Here is a 23,094-nt window from a genome sequence, read left to right on the forward strand (position 1 = left end):
CGGCTAAAAAAATTATAGACAAACATTGGCAGTAGAATGGCTTTTCAATGTGGCAGCGCCATAAGATGCCCTGCTCGAGCTGCCCCGGTCAACTGTAAGTGCTATTATTGTGAAGTGGAAACGTTTCTGAGCAACAACGGCTCAGCCACGAAGGGGGAAGATCACAGAACGGGAACGGCGAGTACTGAGACGCATAGCTCCTAAAAATGGTCTGTCCTCAGTTGCAACACTCACTACCAAACTGCCTCTGGATAATGGCACCGGAGGAGATGGCTGCCGTTTTTACGCTCTCCTAACCAATTGCACAATTGTGTTTTTATCGCGTCTAGATATCTGGACAGCGATTACTCACCTCGTACTGGAAAAAGGTTTTTCTTTTAACGAGTCGGACGTGAAGGATTTACTTAAGTCACCCGACAAGGCCCAAATCCCAGTGATTCGCATGGGGATGCCTTGTAAGGATCTGACGGCGAGTGGGTAATCTGCCTCTACCATCAGTACTTTCAGCCAACGTGCAATCATCGGATAACAAAATAGACAAACTACGATCACAAATATCCCACCAACGGGACATTAAAAACTAATATCTTAAGTTTCACCGAGTCATGGTTGAATGATGACATGAATTACATACAGCTGGCAGGTTTTACGCTGCATTGGCAAGACAGAACAGCTGCCTCCGGTAAGACAAGGGGTTTGTAAACAACAGCTGGTGCACAAAATCTAATAGAATGGAAGTGTTGAGGTTTTGCCTGAGGTAGAGTATCTCATGATATGCTGTAGACCACACTATCTACCTAGAGAGTTTTCAACTGTATTTTTCATAGCTGTCTACATACCACCACAGACCGATGCTGGCACTAAGACCACACTCAATGAGCTGCATACGGCCATTAGCAAACAGGAAAACGCTCATCCAGCGGTGGTGCTCCTAGTGGCCGGGGCCTTTAATGCAGGGAAACTTAAATCCGTTTTACCTCATTTATGTCAACACGTTAAATGTGCAACCAGAGGGGAAAAAATCCTCTAGACCACCTTTACTCCACACAGAGATGCTTACAAAGCTCTCCCTTGCCCTCCATTAAGCAAATCTGACCATAATTCTATCCTGGAATATGTTCTGATACTCTTCCGATGGCATTGAGGAGTACACCACATCAGTCACTGGCTTCATCAATAAGTGCATCAATGATGTCATTCCCACAGTGACTGTACGTACATATTCCAACCAGAAGCCATGGATTACAGGCAACAACCGCACTGAGCTAAACGGTAGAGCTGCCACTTTCAAGGAGCGGGACTGTAACCGTGAAACTTATAAGAAATCCCGCTATGCCCTGCGACGAACCATCAAACAGTCAAAGTGTCAATACAGGACTAAGATTGAATCGTACTACACCAGCTCCGACCATCCTCGGATGTGGCAGGGCTTGCAAACCATTACAGAGTACAAGGAGAAGCACAGCCGAGCGCTGCCCAGTGAGCCTACCAGACGAACTAAATAACTTATATACTTGCTTCCAGGCAAGTAACACTGAAACATGCATGAGAGGATCAGCTGTTCCGGATGACTGTGTGATCAGGCTCTTCGCAGCTGATGTAAGACCTTGGAACACAAATTACCAGGTCCTGTACTCTGAGCATGCGCTAACCAACTGGCAAGTGTCTTCACTGACATTTTCAACCTCTCCCTGTCTGAGTCTTTAATACCAACATGTTTCAAGCAGACCACCATAGTCCCTGTGCCCAAGAACACTAAGGTAATCTTCCTAAATGACTACCGAAACGTATCACTCATGTCTGTAGCCATGACCAGACCTTTTCCCGCCTGGACAAAAGGAACACCTATGTGAGAATGACTACAGCTCAGCGTTCAACACCATAGTGCCGTCAAAGCTCATCACTAAGCTAAGGACCCTGGGACTAAACAACTCCCTCTGCAACTGTATCATGGACTTTCTGACGGGCCGCCCCTCCCCCTGATGGTTAGGGTAGGTAACAACACATCTGCCACGCTGATCCTCAACACTGGAGACCCTCAGGGGTGTGTTAGCTTTTAAACATGAACTTTTTTACATTCTCTTATGCAGAGCGACTTACAGTTAGTGCGTTCATCTTAAGCTAGCTAGAAGAGACAACCACATATCACTGTCACTGCTTAAGGAGGGAGAAGTAATTGCTTGGAGGGGCTAATAAGTACTGAATAACTGCTCTGTTATTGTGACTGTCTAAGTGATCATTGAGTATTTAGTATAGGGTCAAGGGTCATAGTTAGCTTTAATCTCTGGAAAGATTTTTAGTTGTATGTTTTCCTGCATCTTCATTGTGTAATCTCTCTCTGCCATGTATGTACAGGCTACTCTGTCTTGCTTCAGAGTAGCCTATAGCCAAAATCCCACCATAGAAACGTGGAGGCAATTATTTTTTATAAAGACTTCCTCATTATGCTTTCTCCTGTACTATTGGTTTTCTTTCAACTTCATTGTCTAGCAGCCAAAGGCATTATCATATTATCAACCCGTGATAGTGCAGTTGTTGCATCTTCAAATCCCCTCTCCGTTTACATTTCTAATGGATATTTCCATCTCTGTCCATGTAACCTCTCACGTGCAGTGGGCATTTTAGAAAGGTGTTTTGCCGCAAATTGCATTTCAGAACATTTACAAGTAGGCCTACCGACGTGCTTACATTGCTGCGCCTACAATTTGAGTAAATAATAGTTGACCATAATTTTAAGCTAAACATTCCTATCTGTTCAATCAGCCTTATTAATTGATACAGCGTATACCTCCACTACACTACTTTGAAATGTATCAGTGGGCATTAAGAAGTGAGTATACACAATGCCCACTGACAAATAAGTGGGTATTTGGCATATACCTGCGTATATCCTCCACTACACCACTGATTGAAAGTAATAGGTATTGTGACTTTAACCTGTTGATGCTCTGGGGGCGCTATTTCATTTTTGGATGAAAAACGTTCCCGTTTTAAACAAGATATTTTGTCACAAAAAGATGCTCGACTATGCATATAATTGATAGCTTTCGAAAGAAAACACTCTGACGTGTCCAGAACTACCAAGATATTTTCTGTGCGTGCCCTAGAACGTGAGCTTCAGGCAAAACCAAGATGAGATGGCATCCAGGAAATGAGCAGGATTTTTGAGGCTCTGTTTTCCATTGTCTCCTTATATGGCTGTGAATGCGAGAGGAATGAGCCTGCCCTTTCTGTCGTTTCCCCAAGGTGTCTGCAGCATTGTGACGTATTTGTAGGCAGATCATTGGAAGATTGACCATAAGAGACCACATTTACCAAGTGTCCGCCCGGTGTCCTGCGCCGAAATTGGTCCGCAAAAGTCACCTGCCAGTATTTTTCCATGGGATACAGAGAGGAAAGCAAGCTTCCACGAACTGCATATCAATGAAGAGATATGTGAAAAAACACCTTGAGGATTGATTCCAAACAACGTTTGCCATGTTTCGGTCGATATTATGTAGTTAATCCGGAAAAAGTTTTACGTTGTAGGTGACTGAATTTTCGGTTCGTTTCGGTAGCCAGACGCAATGTAGAAAACGGAACGATTTCTCCTACACACAGACGCTTTCAGGAAAAACTGCGCATTTGGTATGTAACTGAGAGTCTCCTCATTGAAAACATCAGAAGCTCTTCAAAGGTAAATTATTTTATTTATTTGGTTATCTGGTTTTTGTGAAAATGTTGCGTGCTAAATGCTACTCAAAATGCTATGCTAGCTTTGCATACTCTTACACAAATTAGTCAATTTCTATGGTTCAAAAGCATATTTTGAAAATCTGAGATGACAGTGTTGTTAAGAAAAGGCTAAGCTTGAGAGCAGACGCATTATTTTCATTTTATTTGCGATTTTCAGAAATCGTTAACGTTGCGTTATGCTAATGAGCCTGAGGCTTTAATCACGATCCCGGATCCGGGATGGGGAGTTTCAAGAAGTTAATCACCATGAACAGCCATCAGCGTTTACCTACCAATGTTTTTTACCACTACATCTCCGGTTAATACCAGATCATCAGGGTAGGGGCTAGGTCCAGATAACACCAGATCAGTAGGGTCAGGGTAGGGGCTAGGTCCAGATAACACCAGATCAGTAGGGTCAGGGTAGGGGCTAGGCCCAGATCACACCAGATCATCAGAGTAGGGGCTAGGCCCAGTTCATACCAGATCGTCAGGGTAGGGGCTAGGCCCAGTTCATACCAGATCATCAGGGTAGGGGCTAGGCCCAGTTCATACCAGATTATCAGGGTAGGGGCTAGGCCCAGTTCATACCAGATCATCAGGGTAGGGCATAGGTCCAGATAACACCAGATCATCAGGGTAGGGGCTAGGCCCAGTTCACACCAGATCATCAGGGTAGGGGCTAGGCCCAGTTCACACCAGATCATCAGGGTAGGGGATAGGTCCAGATAACACCAGATCAGTAGGGTCAGGGTAGGGGCTAGGCCCAGTTAACACCAGATCAGTAGGGTCAGGGTATGGGCTAGTTCCAGATAACACCAGATCATCAGGGTAGGGACTAGGCCCAGTTCACACCAGATCATCAGGGTCAGGGCTAGGTCCAGTTAACACCAGATCAGTAGGGTCAGGGTAGGGGCTAGACCCAGTTAACACCAGATCAGTAGGGTCAGGGTAGGGGCTAGGCCCAGTTCACACCAGATCAGTAGGGTCAGGGTAGGGGCTAGGCCCAGTTAATACCAGATCGGTAGGTGTTAGGCCCAGTTAATACCAGATCGGTAGGGGTTAGGCCCAGTTAATACCAGATCATCAGGGTAGGGGCGAGGTCCATATAACACCAGATCAGTAGGGTCAGGGTAGGGGCTAGGCCCAGTTAACACCAGATCAGTAGGGTCTGGGTAGGGGCTAGGCCCAGTTAACACCAGATCATCGGGGTAGGGACTTGGTCCAGTTAACATCAGATCAGTAGGTGCTAGGCCCAGTTAACACCAGATCAGTAGGGGCTAGGCCCAGTTAACACCAGATCAGTAGGGGCTAGGCCCAGTTAACACCAGATCAGTAGGGTCAGGGTAGGGGCTAGGCCCAGTTAACACAAGATCACTACACTAACACACACACCTGGGGTAACACAAACACACACACACACACCTGGGGTAACACACACGCAGACACCTGGGGTAACACCAGTTTATGCTGGGAGTGATAGACAGGCTTTAAGAGATGTACAACGTGAGATAAAAAGACAGATACTGGTGGACAAGGAGGCATACAAGCAAAGGGTGGAGAGGACACTCTCCTCAGGAAACAAGGGTGGAGAGGATCCTCTCCTCAGGAAACAATGGTGGAGAGGACCCTCTCCTCAGGAAACAAGGGTGGAGAGGATCCTCTCCTCAGGAAACAATGGTGGAGAGGACCCTCTCCTCAGGAAACACAAGGGTGGAGAGGACCCTCTCCTCAGGAAACACAAGGGTGGAGAGGACCCTCTCCTCAGGAAACACAAGGGTGGAGAGGACCCTCTCCTCAGGAAACACAAGGGTGGAGAGGACCCTCTCCCCAGGAAACAAGGGTGGAGAGGACCCTCTCCTCAGGAAACACAAGGGTGGAGAGGACCCTCTCCTCAGGAAACAATGGTGGAGAGGACCCTCTCCTCAGGAAACACAAGGGTGGAGAGGACCCTCTCCTCAGGAAACAATGGTGGAGAGGACCCTCTCCTCAGGAAACACAAGGGTGGAGAGGACCCTCTCCTCAGGAAACACAAGGGTGGAGAGGACCCTCTCCTCAGGAAACACAAGGGTGGAGAGGACCCTCTCCTCAGGAAACACAAGGGTGGAGAGGACCCTCTCCTCAGGAAACACAAGGGTGGAGAGGACCCTCTCCTCAGGAAACAAGGGTGGAGAGGACCCTCTCCTCAGGAAACAAGGGTGGAGAGGACCCTCTCCCCAGGAAACAAGGGTGGAGAGGACCCTCTCCTCAGGAAACACAAGGGTGGAGAGGACCCTCTCCTCAGGAAACACAAGGGTGGAGAGGACCCTCTCCTCAGGAAACAAGGGTGGAGAGGACCCTCTCCTCAGGAAACAATGGTGGAGAGGACCCTCTCCTCAGGAAACAAGGGTGGAGAGGACCCTCTCCTCAGGAAACAATGGTGGAGAGGACCCTCTCCTCAGGAAACACAAGGGTGGAGAGGACCCTCTCCTCCTGAAACACAAGGGTGGAGAGGACCCTCTCCTCCTGAAACACAAGGGTGGAGAGGACCCTCTCCTCAGGAAACACAAGGGTGGAGAGGACCCTCTCCTCAGGAAACACAAGGGTGGAGAGGACCCTCTCCTCAGGAAACACAAGGGTGGAGAGGACCCTCTCCTCAGGAAACACAAGGGTGGAGAGGACCCTCTCCTCAGGAAACACAAGGGTGGAGAGGACCCTCTCCTCCTGAAACACAAGGGTGGAGAGGACCCTCTCCTCAGGAAACAAAAGGGTGGCCTGGCAAGGCATTAAATCCATGGCTAGCGCCCCCCACATAGGCAGGGGGAAAACCAGTGCTGACCTTGGGGGACATGAGGGCCAGAACATGGCTAATGAACGGAATGTTTTCTTCTCAAGATTTGAATCAGACAACTTCGTGTCGGAAGTAAAACAAATAGAATTATCATTACAAATGTTTGAGGGACTTGTTGTTCAACAGTCTGATGTTCTTCAGTAGTTCAGGGGATGTAACACATACAAAAGCCCAGACAAAATAAGTGGGCGTGTGTTAAAGCACTGTGCTGAACAACTGGCGGGTGTTTTTACAGACATTTTCCAATCCTCACTCAACCAGCAACACGTTCCAGTGTTGTGGAAAAAACTCAATAATTATACCAATTTCTAAAGCATCTAATCCCTCTGTGCTGAATGACTATCGCCCTGTCGCTTTGACATCCTTAGTAATGAAATGCCTTGAGAAAATTGTGAAAAGTCATATTCTCAGCATCCCCCAGTAGCTCCTCAACCCGTTACAGTTTGCCTATCAGCCTAGCAGAGGAGTTGATGATGCCATTCTTACCCTCCTTAACATGGTCTATAGACATCTAGAGGGGGTATTAACATCTAGAGGGGGTATTAACATGGTCTATAGACATCTAGAGGGGGTATTAACATGGTCTATAGACATCTAGAGGGGGTATTAACATGGTCTACAGACATCTAGAGGGGGTATTAACATGGTCTATAGACATCTAGAGGGGGTATTAACATGGTCTACAGACATCTAGAGGGGGTATTAACATGGTCTATAGACATCTAGAGGGGGTATTAACATGGTCTACAGACATCTAGAGGGGTATTAACATGGTCTATAGACATCTAGAGGGGGTATTAACATGGTCTATAGACATCTAGAGGGGGTATTAACATGGTCTATAGACATCTAGAGGGGGTATTAACATGGTCTACAGACATCTAGAAGGGGTATTAACATGGTCTACAGACATCTAGAGGGGGTATTAACATGGTCTATAGACATCTAGAGGGGGTATTAACATGGTCTACAGACATCTAGAGGGGGTATTAACATGGTCTACAGACATCTAGAGGGGGTATTAACATGGTCTACAGACATCTAGAGGGGGTATTAACATGGTCTACAGACATCTAGAGGGGGTATTAACATGGTCTACAGACATCTAGAGGGGGTATTAACATGGTCTACAGACATCTAGAGGGGGTATTAACATGGTCTACAGACATCTAGAGGGGGTATTAACATGGTCTACAGTCATCTAGAGGGTGTATTAACATGGTCTACAGACATCTAGAGGGGGTATTAACATGGTCTATAGACATCTAGAGGGGTATTAACATGGTCTATAGACATCTAGAGGGGGTATTAACATGGTCTACAGACATCTAGAGGGGGTATTAACATGGTCTATAGACATCTAGAGGGTGTATTAACATGGTCTACAGACATCTAGAGGGGGTATTAACATGGTCTATAGACATCTAGAGGGGGTATTAACATGGTCTATAGACATCTAGAGGGGGTATTAACATGTAGAGGGGGTATTAACATGGTCTATAGACATCTAGAGGGGGTATTAACATGTAGAGGGGGTATTAACATGGTCTACAGACATCTAGAGGGTGTATTAACATGGTCTACAGACATCTAGAGGGGGTATTAACATGGTCTATAGACATCTAGAGGGTGTATTAACATGGTCTACAGACATCTAGAGGGGGTATTAACATGGTCTATAGACATCTAGAGGGGGTATTAACATGTAGAGGGGGTATTAACATGGTCTACAGACATCTAGAGGGGGTATTAACATGGTCTACAGACATCTAGAGGGGGTATTAACATGGTCTACAGACATCTAGAGGGGGTATTAACATCTAGAGGGGGTATTAACATGGTCTATAGACATCTAGAGGGGGTATTAACATCTAGAGGGGGTATTAACATGGTCTATAGACATCTAGAGGGGGTATTAACATGTAGAGGGGGTATTAACATGGTCTACAGACATCTAGAGGGGGTATTAACATGGTCTACAGACATCTAGAGGGGGTATTAACATGGTCTACAGACATCTAGAGGGGGTATTAACATCTAGAGGGGGTATTAACATGGTCTATAGACATCTAGAGGGGGTATTAACATCTAGAGGGGGTATTAACATGGTCTACAGACATCTAGAGGGGGTATTAACATGGCCTATAGACATCTAGAGGGGGTATTAACATGGTCTATAGACATCTAGAGGGGGTATTAACATGGTCTATAGACATCTAGAGGGGGTATTAACATGGCCTATAGACATCTAGAGGGGGTATTAACATGGTCTATAGACATCTAGAGGGGGTATTAACATGGTCTATAGACATCTAGAGGGGGTATTAACATGGTCTATAGACATCTAGAGGGGGTATTAACATGGTCTATAGACATCTAGAGGGGGTATTAACATGGTCTATAGACATCTAGAGGGGGTATTAACATGGTCTATAGACATCTAGAGGGGGTATTAACATGGTCTATAGACATCTAGAGGGGGTATTAACATGGTCTACAGACATCTAGAGGGGGTATTAACATGGTCTACAGACATCTAGAGGGGGTATTAACATGGTCTACAGACATCTAGAGGGGGTATTAACATGGTCTACAGACATCTAGAGGGGGTATTAACATGGTCTACAGACATCTAGAGGGGGTATTAACCTCTTACATCTATGGGGGCGCTATTTCATTTTTGGATGAAAAACGTTCCCGTTTTAAACAAGATATTTTGTCACAAAAAGATGCTCGACTATGCATATAATTGATACCATTCGAAAGAAAACACTCTGACGTGTCCAGAAATACCAAGATATTCTCTGTGCGTGCCCTAGAACGTGAGCTTCAGGCAAAACCAAGATGAGATGGCATCCAGGAAATGACAAGGATTTTTGAGGCTCTGTTTTCCATTGTCTCCTTATATGGCTGTGAATGCGAGAGGAGTGAGTCAACCCTTTCTGTCGTTTCCCCAAGGTGTCTGCAGCATTGTGACGTATTTGTGGGCAGATCATTGGAAGATTGACCATAAGAGACCACATTTACCAGGTGTCCGCCCGGTGTCCTGCACCGAAATTGGTGCGCAAAAGTCACCTGCCAGTATTTTTCCATGCGATACAGAGAGGAAAGCAAGCTTCCACGAACTGCATATCAATGAAGAGATATGTGAAAAAACACCTTGAGGATTGATTCCAAACAACGTTTGCCATGTTTCGGTCGATATTATGTAGTTAATCCGGAAAAAGTTTTACGTTGTAGGTGACTGAATTTTCGGGGTTTAACATGGTAGCCAGACGCAATGTAGAAAACGGAACAATTTCTCCTACACACAGACGCTTTCAGGAAAAACTGCGCATTTGGTATGTAACTGAGAGTCTCCTCATTGAAAACATCAGAAGCTCTTCAAAGGTAAATTATTTTATTTATTTGGTTATCTGGTTTTTGTGAAAATGTTGCGTGCTAAATGCTACTCAAAATGCTATGCTAGCTTTGCATACTCTTACACAAATTAGTCAATTGCTATGGTTCAAAAGCATATTTTGAAAATCTGAGATGACAGTGTTGTTAAGAAAAGGCTAAGCTTGAGAGCAGACGCATTATTTTCATTTTATTTGCGATTTTCAGAAATCGTTAACGTTGCGTTATGCTAATGAGCCTGAGGCTTTAGTCACAAACCCGGATCCGGGATGGGGAGTTTCAAGAAGTTAACATGGTCTATAGACATCTAGAGGGGGTATTAACATGGTCTATAGACATCTAGAGGGGGTTTTAACATGATCTATAGACATCTAGAGGGGGTATTAACATGGCCTATAGACATCTAGAGGGGGTATTAACATGGTCTACAGACATCTAGAGGGGGTATTAACATGGTCTACAGACATCTAGAGGGGGTATTAACATGGTCTACAGACATCTAGAGGGGGTATTAACATGGTCTACAGACATCTAGAAGGGGTATTAACATGGTCTATATACATCTAGAGAGGGTATTAACATGGTCTACAGACATCTAGAGGGGGTATTAACATGGTCTATAGACATCTAGAGGGGGTATTAACATGGTCTATAGACATCTAGAGGGGGTATTAACATGTAGAGGGGGTATTAACATGGTCTACAGACATCTAGAGGGGGTATTAACATGGTCCATAGACATCTAGAGGGGGTATTAACATGGTCTATAGGCATCTAGAGGGGGTATTAACATGGTCTATAGACATCTAGAATGGGTATTAACATGGTCTATAGACATCTAGAGGGGGTATTAACATGGTCTACAGTCATCTAGAGCCAAATCCCATGTCAGGGTTCTGTTTGTTGACTTTCCTTCTGCCTTCAACACAATCCAGCCTTGCATTCTGGCACAGAGACTCTTTCTGGACTTCTCTTTAGACGGGGGGCTGGTTTTGTGGCTGTTGGACTTCCTGAGCCAACGCTCACAGCGAGTCAAAATTGGTCCCCATGTGTCGGATATACGCTAATACCAACACAGGCTCTCCTCAGGGATGTGTTTTGTCCCCACTTCTGTACATCTTGTACATTAATAGTTGTACTAGTTCCAATACTGACAGACACCTCGTTAAGTTAGCTGATGACACTGCCTTGATCAGCCAGTTGTTTAGGGAATTTTTATCAATAATGACTAATTATGTATTCATTTCAATCAGGACTGACTAATCAGAATACTATTATGTTACTGTATATGCATGAATTTTCTTTTTAATCCTAGTACTGAATATAATGTGTGTAAATATAATCAAGAATTAGAACAATGACTGTCTGTTCCTTGGTAGAAATAAATGAACTATATTGCCAGACTGGCTAGAATGCTTATCTACACTGGCTGACCTTGGCTCTAGGCGAGATGGGAATGCTTGAGAACTACAGAGCCTTTCTACCAGTGTCAAGAAGAGACGGAACATTTAGAAAACTCTGACGTCATTTTCAGTTTATAACCTGTGTTAAAATGTGTAATGAGCAGTACTCTCGTGAATAAAGGCTGCTGTTTGACTTTAAGACTGGGCTCTGTCCATTTTTATACTAATAAGGGTCATACATATCCTTATGAATTGACAGTGTTTGGGTATTAAAACAGAGGAATATAATTCCTGTAACACCTGTTCAGCATGATGATGAGGAACATCATGGCCCGGTCCTAGATTACTTTGTAGAGTGGTGTGAGGAATCACACTTGTTCCTCAATACCAACAAGGCCAAAGAGATGTGCATAGACTTCAAGAAGCGTACAACACCTCCCTCTGCAACATCTATCAGAGGTCAGAATATAGAAATCGTAGAGGAATATAAATATCTGGGTGTCCTTCTGGACAATAAGCTTCAGTGGAGTAAACGTACAGACCTGATCTACAAAAAGAGCCAACAGAGACTGTACTTTCTAAAAAAGTTGGGTTCTTTTAATATAGACTGTACTATACTGATTCTGTTTTACAAATCCTTTATTCAGTGTATTTGAACTTTTTGTATTGTTTGTTGGTTTGGCAATGCCACTGTCAGCCAGAGAAACATGCTGAGAAGGATTATCACCACAGCAAGCAAGGTACTTGGAGTCAAACAGACAGGCCTGGATGAGATCTTTAAGGTCAGGGCCCTCCGCAAGGCTCAAAAAATAATTTTAGACCCAAGCCATCCCCTGTACCTGGACATTGAATTACTCCCCTCTGGGTGCAGGTATAGGGCACCCCTCAGCAGGAAAGACAGAAGACAATCATTTGTGCCAGGTGTGTGCCATTTGTGCCATTTCCTCTTAAATAACTCGGGCGAATATTCCCATTGACCCCATAAGGTCAGCAGGCTAGACTTTTCTTCTTTAAAAAAAATGTTTTATTTTATTTTAAATTTAATGTTTTATTTCTTATTTCTTACTATTATTGTTTTTATTGGTGTGTAACTGTTATAAAAGTTGTTTTGTCAATCGTGTTTTGTATTTAAACGCCACTTTGAATGTGTACATGACACGGCAACAGAATTTCCACAATGGGACAATAAAGTCAGTAAGTAAGTAAGTAATACACACACATGGGGTAACAGTAGCACACACCTGGGGTAACAGTAGCACACACCTGGGGTAACAGTAGCACACACCTGGGGTAACACTGACACACACACCTGGGGTAACACTAACACACACACCTGGGGTAACACTAACACACACACCTGGGGTAACACTAACACACACCTGGGGTAACACTAACACACACCTGGGGTAACACTAACACACCTGGGGTAACACTAACACACACCTGGGGTAACACTAACACACACACCTGGGGTAACACTAACACACACACCTGGGGTAACACTAACACACACACCTGGGGTGACACTAACACACACACCTGGGGTGACACTAACACACACACCTGGGGTAACAGTAGCACACACCTGATGTAACGCTAACACAGTTACCTGGGGTAACACTAATACACACCTGGGGTAACAGTAGCACACACCTGGGGTAACACTAACAAACACCTGGGGTAATACAAACACACACCTGGGGTAACACTAACACACACACCTGGGGTAACACTAACACACACCTGGGGTAACACTAACACACACCTGGGGTAACACTAACACACACCTGGGGTAACACTAACACACACCTGGGGTAATACAAACACACACCTGGGGTAATACAAACACACACCTGGGGTAACACTAACACACACACCTGGGGTAACACTAACACACACCTGGGGTAACACTAACACACACCTGGGGTAACACTAACACACACCTGGGGTAACACTAACACACACCTGGGGTAACACTAATACACACCTGGGGTAACACTAACACACACCTGGGGTAACACTAACACACACCTGGGGTAACACTAACACACACACCTGGGGTAACACTAACACACACACCTGGGGTGACACTAACACACACACCTGGGGTAACACTAACACACACACCTGGGGTAACACTAACACACACCTGGGGTGACACTAACACACACACCTGGGGTGACACTAACACACACACCTGGGGTAACAGTAGCACACACCTGAGGTAACACTAACACACACACCTGGGGTAACACTAACACACACCTGGGGTAACACTAATACACACCTGGGGTAACAGTAGCACACACCTGGGCTAACACTAACACACACCTGGGGTAACACTAACACACACCTGGGGTAACACTAACACACACACCTGGGGTAACACTAACACACACCTGGGGTCACACTAATACACACCTGGGGTAACACTAACACACACCTGGGGTCACACTAACACACACCTGGGGTCACACTAACACACACCTGGGGTAACACTAACACACACCTGGGGTAACACTAACACACACCTGGGGTAATACTAATACACACACCTGGGGTAACACTAACACACACCTGGGGTAACACTAACACACACCTGGGGTAATACTAATACACACACCTGGGGTAACACTAACACACACCTGGGGTAACACACACACTAGCACACATAAAACGACTCTGTGGACATGCAGTGAAATGTATGTGTTGGTATGTGTATCTGCAGTGATATGTGTGTTTGCATCGTGTGTAGCTGTGTGTGCATCGTGTGCAGCTGTGTGTGTGTGCATCGTGTGTAGCTGTGTGTGTTGATGTGTGTGTGTGTGTGTAGTTGTGTGTGTTGTGTCTCAAAGGTTATTCTTTTCACTTACTTGTGATGATCTAGTTTAGTATCAAATGTTGTGAATGTAAAAACAGCTGTTTAAAGGAATGACCTTGTAGCCTTACAAACCCCACTGAGCATGTGCTGCAGAAACACTTGAAAGGAGACCACATCAGAAAGCTGTGTGATACCGTAGGTCAGGTAATAAATGACAATTTAACTGGTGTTAACTGGGCCTAGCCCCTACCCTGACCCTAGTGATCTGGTGTTAACTGGGCCTAGCCCCTACCCTGACCCTGGTGATCTGGTGTTAACTCGGCCTAGCCCCTACCCTGACCCTGGTGATCTGGTGTTAACTGGACCTAGCCCCTACCCTCATGATCTGGTGTGAACCGGGCCTAGCCCCTACCCTACTGATCTGGTGTTAACTGGACCTAGCCCTTACCCTACTGATCTGGTGTTAACTGGACCTAGCCCCTACCCTACTGATCTGGTGTTAACTGGGCCTAGCCCCAACCCTGACCCTGCTGAATTGGTGTTAACTGGTCCTAGTCCCTACCCTGACCCTACTGATCTGGTGATAACTGGACCTAGCCCCTACCCTGATGATATGGTGATAACTGGACCTAGCCCCTACCCTGACCCTACGGATCTGGTGTTAACTGGACCTAGCACCTACCCTACTGATCTGGTACTATCTGGACCTAGCCCCTACCCTGATGATCTGGTACTATCTGGACCTAGACCCTACCCTGATGATCTGGTAATACCTGGACCAAGCACCTACCCTACTGATCTGGTACTATCTGGACCTAACCCCTACCCTGATGATCTGGTGTTACCTGGACCTAGCCCCTACCCTGATGATCTGGTGTTAACTGGTCCTAGTCCCTACCCTAACCCTACTGATCTGGTGTTAACTGGGCCTAGCCCCTACCCTGACCCGATGATCTGGTGTTAACTGGGCCTAGCCCCTACCCTGACCCTACTGATCTGGTGTTAACTGGGCCTAGCCCCTACCCTAGTGATCTGGTGTTAACTCGGCCTAGCCCCTACCCTACTGATCTGGTGTGAACCGGGCCTAGCCCCTACCCTACTGATCTGGTGTTAACTGGACCTAGCCCTTACCCTACTGATCTGGTGTTAACTGGACCTAGCCCCTACCCTACTGATCTGGTGTTAACTGGGCCTAGCCCCAACCCTGACCCTGCTGAATTGGTGTTAACTGGTCCTAGTCCCTACCCTGACCCTACTGATCTGGTGTTAACTGGGCCTAGCCCCTACCCTAGTGATCTGGTGTTAACTCGGCCTAGCCCCTACCCTGACCCGATGATCTGGTGTTAACCTGTTGATGCTCTGGGGGCGCTATTTCATTTTCGGATGAAAAACGTTCCCGTTTTAAACAAGATATTTTGTCACAAAAAGATGCTCGACTATGCATATAATTGATAGCTTTCGAAAGAAAACACTCTGACGTGTCCAGAACTACCAAGATATTTTCTGTGCGTGCCCTAGAACGTGAGCTTCAGGCAAAACCAAGATGAGACGGCATCCAGGAAATGAGCAGGATTTTTGAGGCTCTGTTTTCCATTGTCTCCTTATATGGCTGTGAATGCGAGAGGAATGAGCCTGCCCTTTCTGTCGTTTCCCCAAGGTGTCTGCAGCATTGTGACGTATTTGTAGGCAGATCATTGGAAGATTGACCATAAGAGACCACATTTACCAGGTGTCCGCCCGGTGTCCTGCGCCGAAATTGGTGCGCAAAACTCAGCTGCCAGTATTTTTCCATGGGATACAGAGAGGAAAGCAAGCTTCCACGAACTGCATATCAATGAAGAGATATGTGAAAAAACACCTTGAGGATTGATTCCAAACAACGTTTGCCATGTTTCGGTCGATATTATGTAGTTAATCCGGAAAAAGTTTTACGTTGTAGGTGACTGAATTTTCGGGTCGTTTCGGTAGCCAGACGCAATGTAGAAAACGGAACGATTTCTCCTACACACAGACGCTTTCTGGAAAAACTGCGCATTTGGTATGTAACTGAGAGTCTCCTCATTGAAAACATCAGAAGCTCTTCAAAGGTAAATGATTTTATTTATTTGGTTATCTGGTTTTTGTGAAAATGTTGCGTGCTAAATGCTACTCAAAATGCTATGCTAGCTTTGCATACTCTTACACAAAGTAGTCAATTTCTATGGTTCAAAAGCATATTTTGAAAATCTGAGATGACAGTGTTGTTAAGAAAAGGCTAAGCTTGAGAGCAGACGCATTATTTTCATTTTATTTGCGATTTTCAGAAATCGTTAACGTTGCGTTATGCTAATGAGCCTGAGGCTTTAGTCACGATCCCGGATCCGGGATGGGGAGTTCCAAGAGGTTAACTGGGCCTATCCCCTACCCTGACCCTACTGATCTGGTGTTAACTGGGCCTAGCCCCTACTCTGACCCAACTGATCTGGTGTTAACTGGGCCTAGCCCCTACCCTGACCCTACTGATCTGGTGTTAACTGGGCCTAGCCCCGACCCTTACCCTGCTGAATTGGTGTTAACTGGTCCTAGTCCCTACCCTGACCCTACTGATCTGGTGATAACTGGACCTGGCCCCTACCCTGATGATCTGGTGACAACTGGACCTAGCCCCTACCCTGACCCTACTGATCTGGTGTTAACTGGACCTAGCACCTACCCTACTGATCTGGTACTATCTGGACCTAGCCCCTACCCTGATGATCTGGTACTATCTGGACCTAGCCCCTACCCTGATGATCTGGTACTATCTGGACCTAGCCCCTACCCTACTGATCTGGTACTATCTGGACCTAGCCCCTACCCTGATGAGCTGGTGTTACCTGGACCTACCCCCTACCCTGATGATCTGGTGTTAACTGGTCCTAGTCCCTACCCTGACCCTACTGATCTGGTGTTAACTGGGCCTAGCCCCTACCCTGACCCGATGATCTGGTGTTAACTGGGCCTAGCCCCTACCCTGACCCTACTGATCTGGTGTTAACTGAGCCTAGCCCCTACCCTGACCCAACTGATCTGGTGTTAACTGGGCCTAGCCCCTACCCTGACCCTATTGATCTGGGGTTAACTGGGCCTAGCCCCTACCCTGACCCTACTGATCTGGTGTTAACCGGGCCTAGCCCCTAGCATGACCCTTCTGATCTGGTGTTAACCGGGCCTAGCCCCTAGCCTGACCCAACTGATCTGGTGTTAACTGGGCCTAGCACCTACCCTGACCCTACTGATCTGGTGTTAACTGGACCTAGCCCCTACCCTAGTGATCTGGTACTATCTGGACCTAGCCCCTACCCTGATGATCTGGTGTTACCTGGACCTAGCCCCTACCCGGATGATCTGGTGTTAACTGGGCCTAGCTCCTACCCTACTGATCTGGTGTTAACTGGGCCTAGCTCCTACCCTGACCCTGATGATCACAATACCTATTACTTTCAATCAGTGGTGTGGTGGAGGGTATACGCAGGTATATGCCAAACACCCACTTTTTTTTCAGTGGGCATTGTGTATACTCACTTCTTAATCCCTACTGATACATACAGTGGGGAGAACAAGTATTTGATACACTGCCGATTTTGCAGGTTTTCCTACTTACAAAGCATGTAGAGGTCTGTCATTTTTATCATAGGTACACTTCAACTGTGAGAGACGGAATCTAAAACAAAAATCCAGAAAATCACATTGTATGATTTTTAAGTAATTCATTTGCATTTTATTGCATAACATAAGGATTTGATCACCGACCAGCCAGTAAGAATTCCGGCTCTCACAGACCTGTTAGATTTTCTTGAAGAAGCCCTCTTGTTCTCCACTCATTACCTGTATTAACTGCACCTGTTTGAACTCATTACCTGTATAAAAGACACATGTCCACACACTCAATCAAACAGACTCCAACCTCTCCACAATGGCCAAAACCAGAAAGCTGTGTAAGGACATCAGGGATAAAATTGTAGACCTGCACAAGGCTGGGATGGGCTACAGGACAATAGGCAAGCAGCTTGGTGAGAAGGCAACAACTGTTGGCGCAATTATTAGAAAATGGAAGAAGTTCAAGATGACGGTCAATCACCCTCGGTCTGGGGCTCCATGCAAGATCTCACCTCGTGGGGCATCAATGATCATGAGGAAGGTGAGAGATCAGCCCAGAACTACACGCCAGGACCTGGTCAATGACCTGAAGAGAGCTGGGACCACAGTCTCAAAGAAAACCATTAGTAACACACTACGCCATCATGGATTAAAATCCTGCAGCGCACGCAAGGTCCCCCTGCTCAAGCCAGCGCATGTCCAGGCCCGTCTGAAGTTTGCCAATGACCATCTGGATGATCCAGAGGAGGAATGGGAGAAGATCATGTGGTCTGATGAGACAAAAATAGAGCCTTTTGGTCTAAACTCCACTCGCCGTGTTTGGAGGAAGAAGAAGGATGAGTACAACCCCAAGAACACCCATCCCAACCATGAAGCATGGAGGTGGAAACATCATTCTTTGGGTATGCTTTTCTGCAAAGGGGACAGGACGACTGCACCATATTGAGGGGAGGATGGATGGGGCCATGTATCGCGAGATCTTGGCCAACAACCTCCTTCCCTCAGTAAGAGCATAGAAGATGGGTTGTGGCTGTGTCTTCCAGCATGACAACAACCTGAAACACACAGCCAGGGCAAATAAGGAGTGGCTCCGTAAGAAGCATCTCAAGGTCCTGGAGTGGCCTAGCCAGTCTCCAGACCTGAACCCAATAGAAAATCTTTGGAGGGAGCTGAAAGTCCGTATTGCCCAGCGACAGCCCCGAAACCCGAAGGATCTGGAGAAGGTCTGTATGGAGGAGTGGGCCAAAATCCCTGCTACAGTGTGTGCAAACCTGGTCAAGAACTACAGGAAACGTATGAACTCTGTAATTGCAAACAAAGGTTTCTGTACCAAATGTTAGGCTCTGCTTTTCTGATGTATCAAATACTTATGTCAAGCAATAAAATGCAAATGATTTACTTAAAAATCATACAATGTGATTTACTGGATTTTTGTTTTAGAGTCCGTCTCTCACAGTTGAAGTGTATCTACGATTAAAATTACAGACCTCTACATGCTTTGTAAGTAGGAAAACTTGCATAATCGGCAGTGTATCAAATACTTGTTCTCCCCACTTTATCAAAGTAGTGTAGTGAAGGTATACGCTGTATCAATTAATAAGGCTGATTGAACAGATAGGAATGTTTAGCTTAAAATTATGGTAAACTATTATTTACTCAAATTTTAGGCGCAGCAATGTACACACGTCGGTAGGCCTACTTGTAAATGTTCTGAAATGCAATTTGCGGCAAAACACCTTTCTAAAATGCCCACTGCACGTGAGAGGTTACATGGACAGAGATGGAAATATCCATTAGAAATGTAAACGGAGAGGGGATTTGACGATGCAACAACTACACTATGATAATATGATAATGCCTTTGGCTGCTAGACAATGAAGTTGAAAAAAAACCAATAGTACAGGAGAAAGCATAATGAGGAAGTCTTTATAAAAAATAATTGCCTCCACGTTTCTATGGTGGGATTTTGGCTATAGGCTACTCTGAAGCAAGACAGAGTAGCCTGTACATACATGGCAGAGAGAGATTACACAATGAAGATGCAGGAAAACATACAACTAAAAATCTTTCCAGAGATTAAAGCTAACTAACTACCCTTGACCCTATACTAAATACTCAATGATCACTTAGACAGTCACAATAACAGAGCAGTTATTCAGTACTCATTAGCCCCTCCAAGCAATTACTTCTCCCTCCTTAAGCAGTGTTATTGAAGAGTTTAATTCCAAAATGCTATATCCACCAATTTTTCATGTGTGCTTTTTCATGAGAAAAGATTGCTCATCATGGGTAACTTCAAGTGTGTAAAATATTTGAATTCTCAGAAACACTATATAACAACCATTGTTTAGCTGGAATGGAATGTTGGTGCCCTGTATATTTGACAGTGATATGTGGTTGTCTCTTCTAGCTAGCTTAAGATGAACGCACTAACTGTAAGTCGCTCTGCATAAGAGCATCTGTTAATAAACATAAATGTTAAAAAGTAAATGTTTTACAAACAGATCTCATATTACTGTATTTAATGACTTTAAAAATGTAATATTGATGTATCAATTGTATAATTTATACAGTTCTTTATAAAAAATGTTATTATTTATTACTTTTAACTGTGTAAAACCTAGCCGTACTACTTCTTTCTCTTAGAGTGAGGAGGATATATAGCATTTTGCTATAACAACATGGTTATTTGTCTCTCTAAAATGAAACTGTCAAGTGATAGATTTATTTTAGATACATGTCTGTCACCTAACAACCCCATGGCATGATTAGACAGTGAAGAAACACACGAACACCCCTGCCCATCCTTAGGAGGGAGAAGTTGCTGCTTGACTCCCAGCGTACCCCTCCCTCCCTCTGTTCCTAGCAGCTGGTGCTGGAGATGGCCAGGAGATTTTCGGTGACAGCAGGTTTCCCATCGTCACCCTCCTTTCCCCTCTCCTCCTCCCCCAGTGCGGCCAGCAGGTCCCAAGAGCGGGGCAGCAGGCGGTGGCTGAAGGCCAGGGTGGCCAGGCTGGAGGCTAGGGGGATACACACAAGAGAAGACAACATCGCCAGAGTCCTGAAGGGGAAGTACTGGCGGATGATTCCTCCCTCCTCCCTCCAACCAGGGAACAGGAGGGCCGTTGGAAGCCGGATGAGAGGCTCTCCACTCAGCAGCCTCAGAGTGACTGCCACAAGGTAACCAGCGGTAGCACCGTAGCCATTAGCACAGCGGCAGTGAAGAACACAGATCAGCTGGGGGAAGACCACGCAGTAGATGAGGTCTCCACTGATCAGCCAGAAGGCAAACACACTGTCCTCAGCAAACGCCAGGCCTGTACCAGCCAGACCCACCAGCAACACACTGACACGGATCACCCACACACACTCCCTGTCCGACGCCTGAGAGAGGAGAGAGAGAGAGAGAGAGAGAGAGGGTGGGTGGGGAGGAGATAGAGAGAGAGAGATAGAGGGTGGGGGGAGATAGATAGAGAGAGAGGTCAGGATCAGATGAGCTCCTGCATTTTTCAGCATTTTCTTTAAAAAAGATAGATTAGGAGTTAGATAAACTTGGATTTTTTGTCAGGAACACATACTGGATTCTACCCTCTACAACATAACCCCCACTTCAAATCAAAACTTAAAACCTACAACCTGATTTTGGACAGAATTACGGAATCACCTGGAAGGTTCACAACTACCAAGATTTATTTCTCTATACAGCAAATTCTCTGGACACAACAGAAACCTGAAAACACCATCCAACCTGGAACTGAGTGAGTAATGCTTAGTCTGAAACTATATTTTAAAAGCCAAAAGCCAAGAAGAAAAATTCACAACATTACTTTATAAGGACTGAATTCTAACATAATTCTGCCAAGCTTGATACAGCTTCAACTAGCACTGACGTGTCAAGTGAGAGGTGTCAAAGCACATTAGCCCAACAATGGCAGGAGAGTCACACAGTCTACCCCAACCAAATGGAGAGGCCTTAGAGGCTCCCTCCCGCTGTTCAGAGGTAATTAAAATACAGTACCCTTTGCATGTAAAGAATGATAAGTCAAGAAAAGATTACAAAATGAAGCTCCTTATGGAAAATCAAGAGACACTTTTTGCTGACTATTACAAAAATGGGAACATCAGCAACCTTATCTTCCACACAAACCATCCCCTGGCATGGCACAGTGCTATATTAGCACACTACCCCTTTGTTACGAGAGGGGGGATTAACGAGGGGTGGAAACTCAGAATACTTGATATCGAGGACTCTGAGTCAAGTAATATAAATATCTATAAGTCCGGAACAGTAATGGTACAGGGTAACCCCAAACAGTTTCAGCTGGACTTTCACCTAATCAAAGAATTATCCCAGTAGGAGAAGCTCTCCCTTGATAAAGATACCCCCACACCGAGCGGGTCAGACCAGACCTCTTCATTATGTAACCCCACAGACGAGCAACCCCCAGCAGAGAGTCAACCTCCCAGCACAGATTACCACTCCCTCATTGAAATGAAGGACAAATTCACCCAGCTGGAGATAAGGCAGGTGAAGCTGGAACAGCAGGTAATTACACTTCAGTCAGCACAGACCCAGACAACAGTCCAGCACAACAACAGCCCCTTAACCAGACCCGGAGAGCTGGAGGTGGACAGAGACATATCTGCACTTTGGACAGTGTCGAGACAAATACAACAGGAGAAAGAGGAGCAGAACAGAGCACTAGAGGAGAGTGTCAGACTGCTGGTGGAGGAGAGGTTGAGGGGGATGGAGGAGAGGTTGAGGGGGACGGCGTGCGACAGAGAACAACCCATTAGAGAGGTGGCCACCCCCACAGAGAAGCCAGCAGAACAGCCCACCTCAGCACCCAACAAAAGTCTCGACACCACAGCAGAACAGTCCACACCAGACCCTAACCATAGAGTCAACATCACAGCGGAACAGACAAGAGAAGACAGGCTATGTGCTCACTGCCCACAAAATGAGGTGGAAACTGAGCTGCACTTCCTAACCTCCTGCCCAATGTATGACCATATTAGAGAGACATATTTCCCTCAGATTACACAGATCCACAAAGAATTCGAAAACAAATCCAATTTTGAAAAACTCCCATATCTACTGGGTGAAATTCCACAGTGTGCCATCAGAGCAGCAAGATGTGTGACCTGTTGCCACGAGAAAAGGGCAACCAGTGAAGAACACACACCATTGTAAATACTACCCATATCTATGCTTATTTATTTTATCTTGTGTCCTTTACCATTTGTACATTGTAAAAACACTGTATATATATAATATGACATTTGTAATGTCTTTATTGTTTTGAAAC

At 45.5% G+C, this 23,094-nt stretch overlaps 1 protein-coding gene across 4 annotated transcripts in view; it reads right to left on the reverse strand.

The window, feature by feature from the left end:
* Positions 1-19,692: 19,692 nt before the first annotated feature.
* LOC135553162 (high affinity choline transporter 1-like) overlaps positions 19,693-23,094 on the reverse strand; it is a 37,015-nt gene continuing 33,613 nt past the window's right edge. For all 4 annotated transcript variants that reach the window (XM_064985326.1, XM_064985325.1, XM_064985323.1 and 1 more), the window contains one exon: positions 19,693-21,169. In XM_064985326.1, the coding sequence (XP_064841398.1) occupies positions 20,648-21,169 (522 nt within the window). In that variant the 3' untranslated portion in view covers positions 19,693-20,647. The remainder of the gene's footprint in view (positions 21,170-23,094) is intronic.

Source organism: Oncorhynchus masou, chromosome 13, assembly GCF_036934945.1.
Source record: "Oncorhynchus masou masou isolate Uvic2021 chromosome 13, UVic_Omas_1.1, whole genome shotgun sequence".
Taxonomy (NCBI): domain Eukaryota; kingdom Metazoa; phylum Chordata; class Actinopteri; order Salmoniformes; family Salmonidae; genus Oncorhynchus; species Oncorhynchus masou.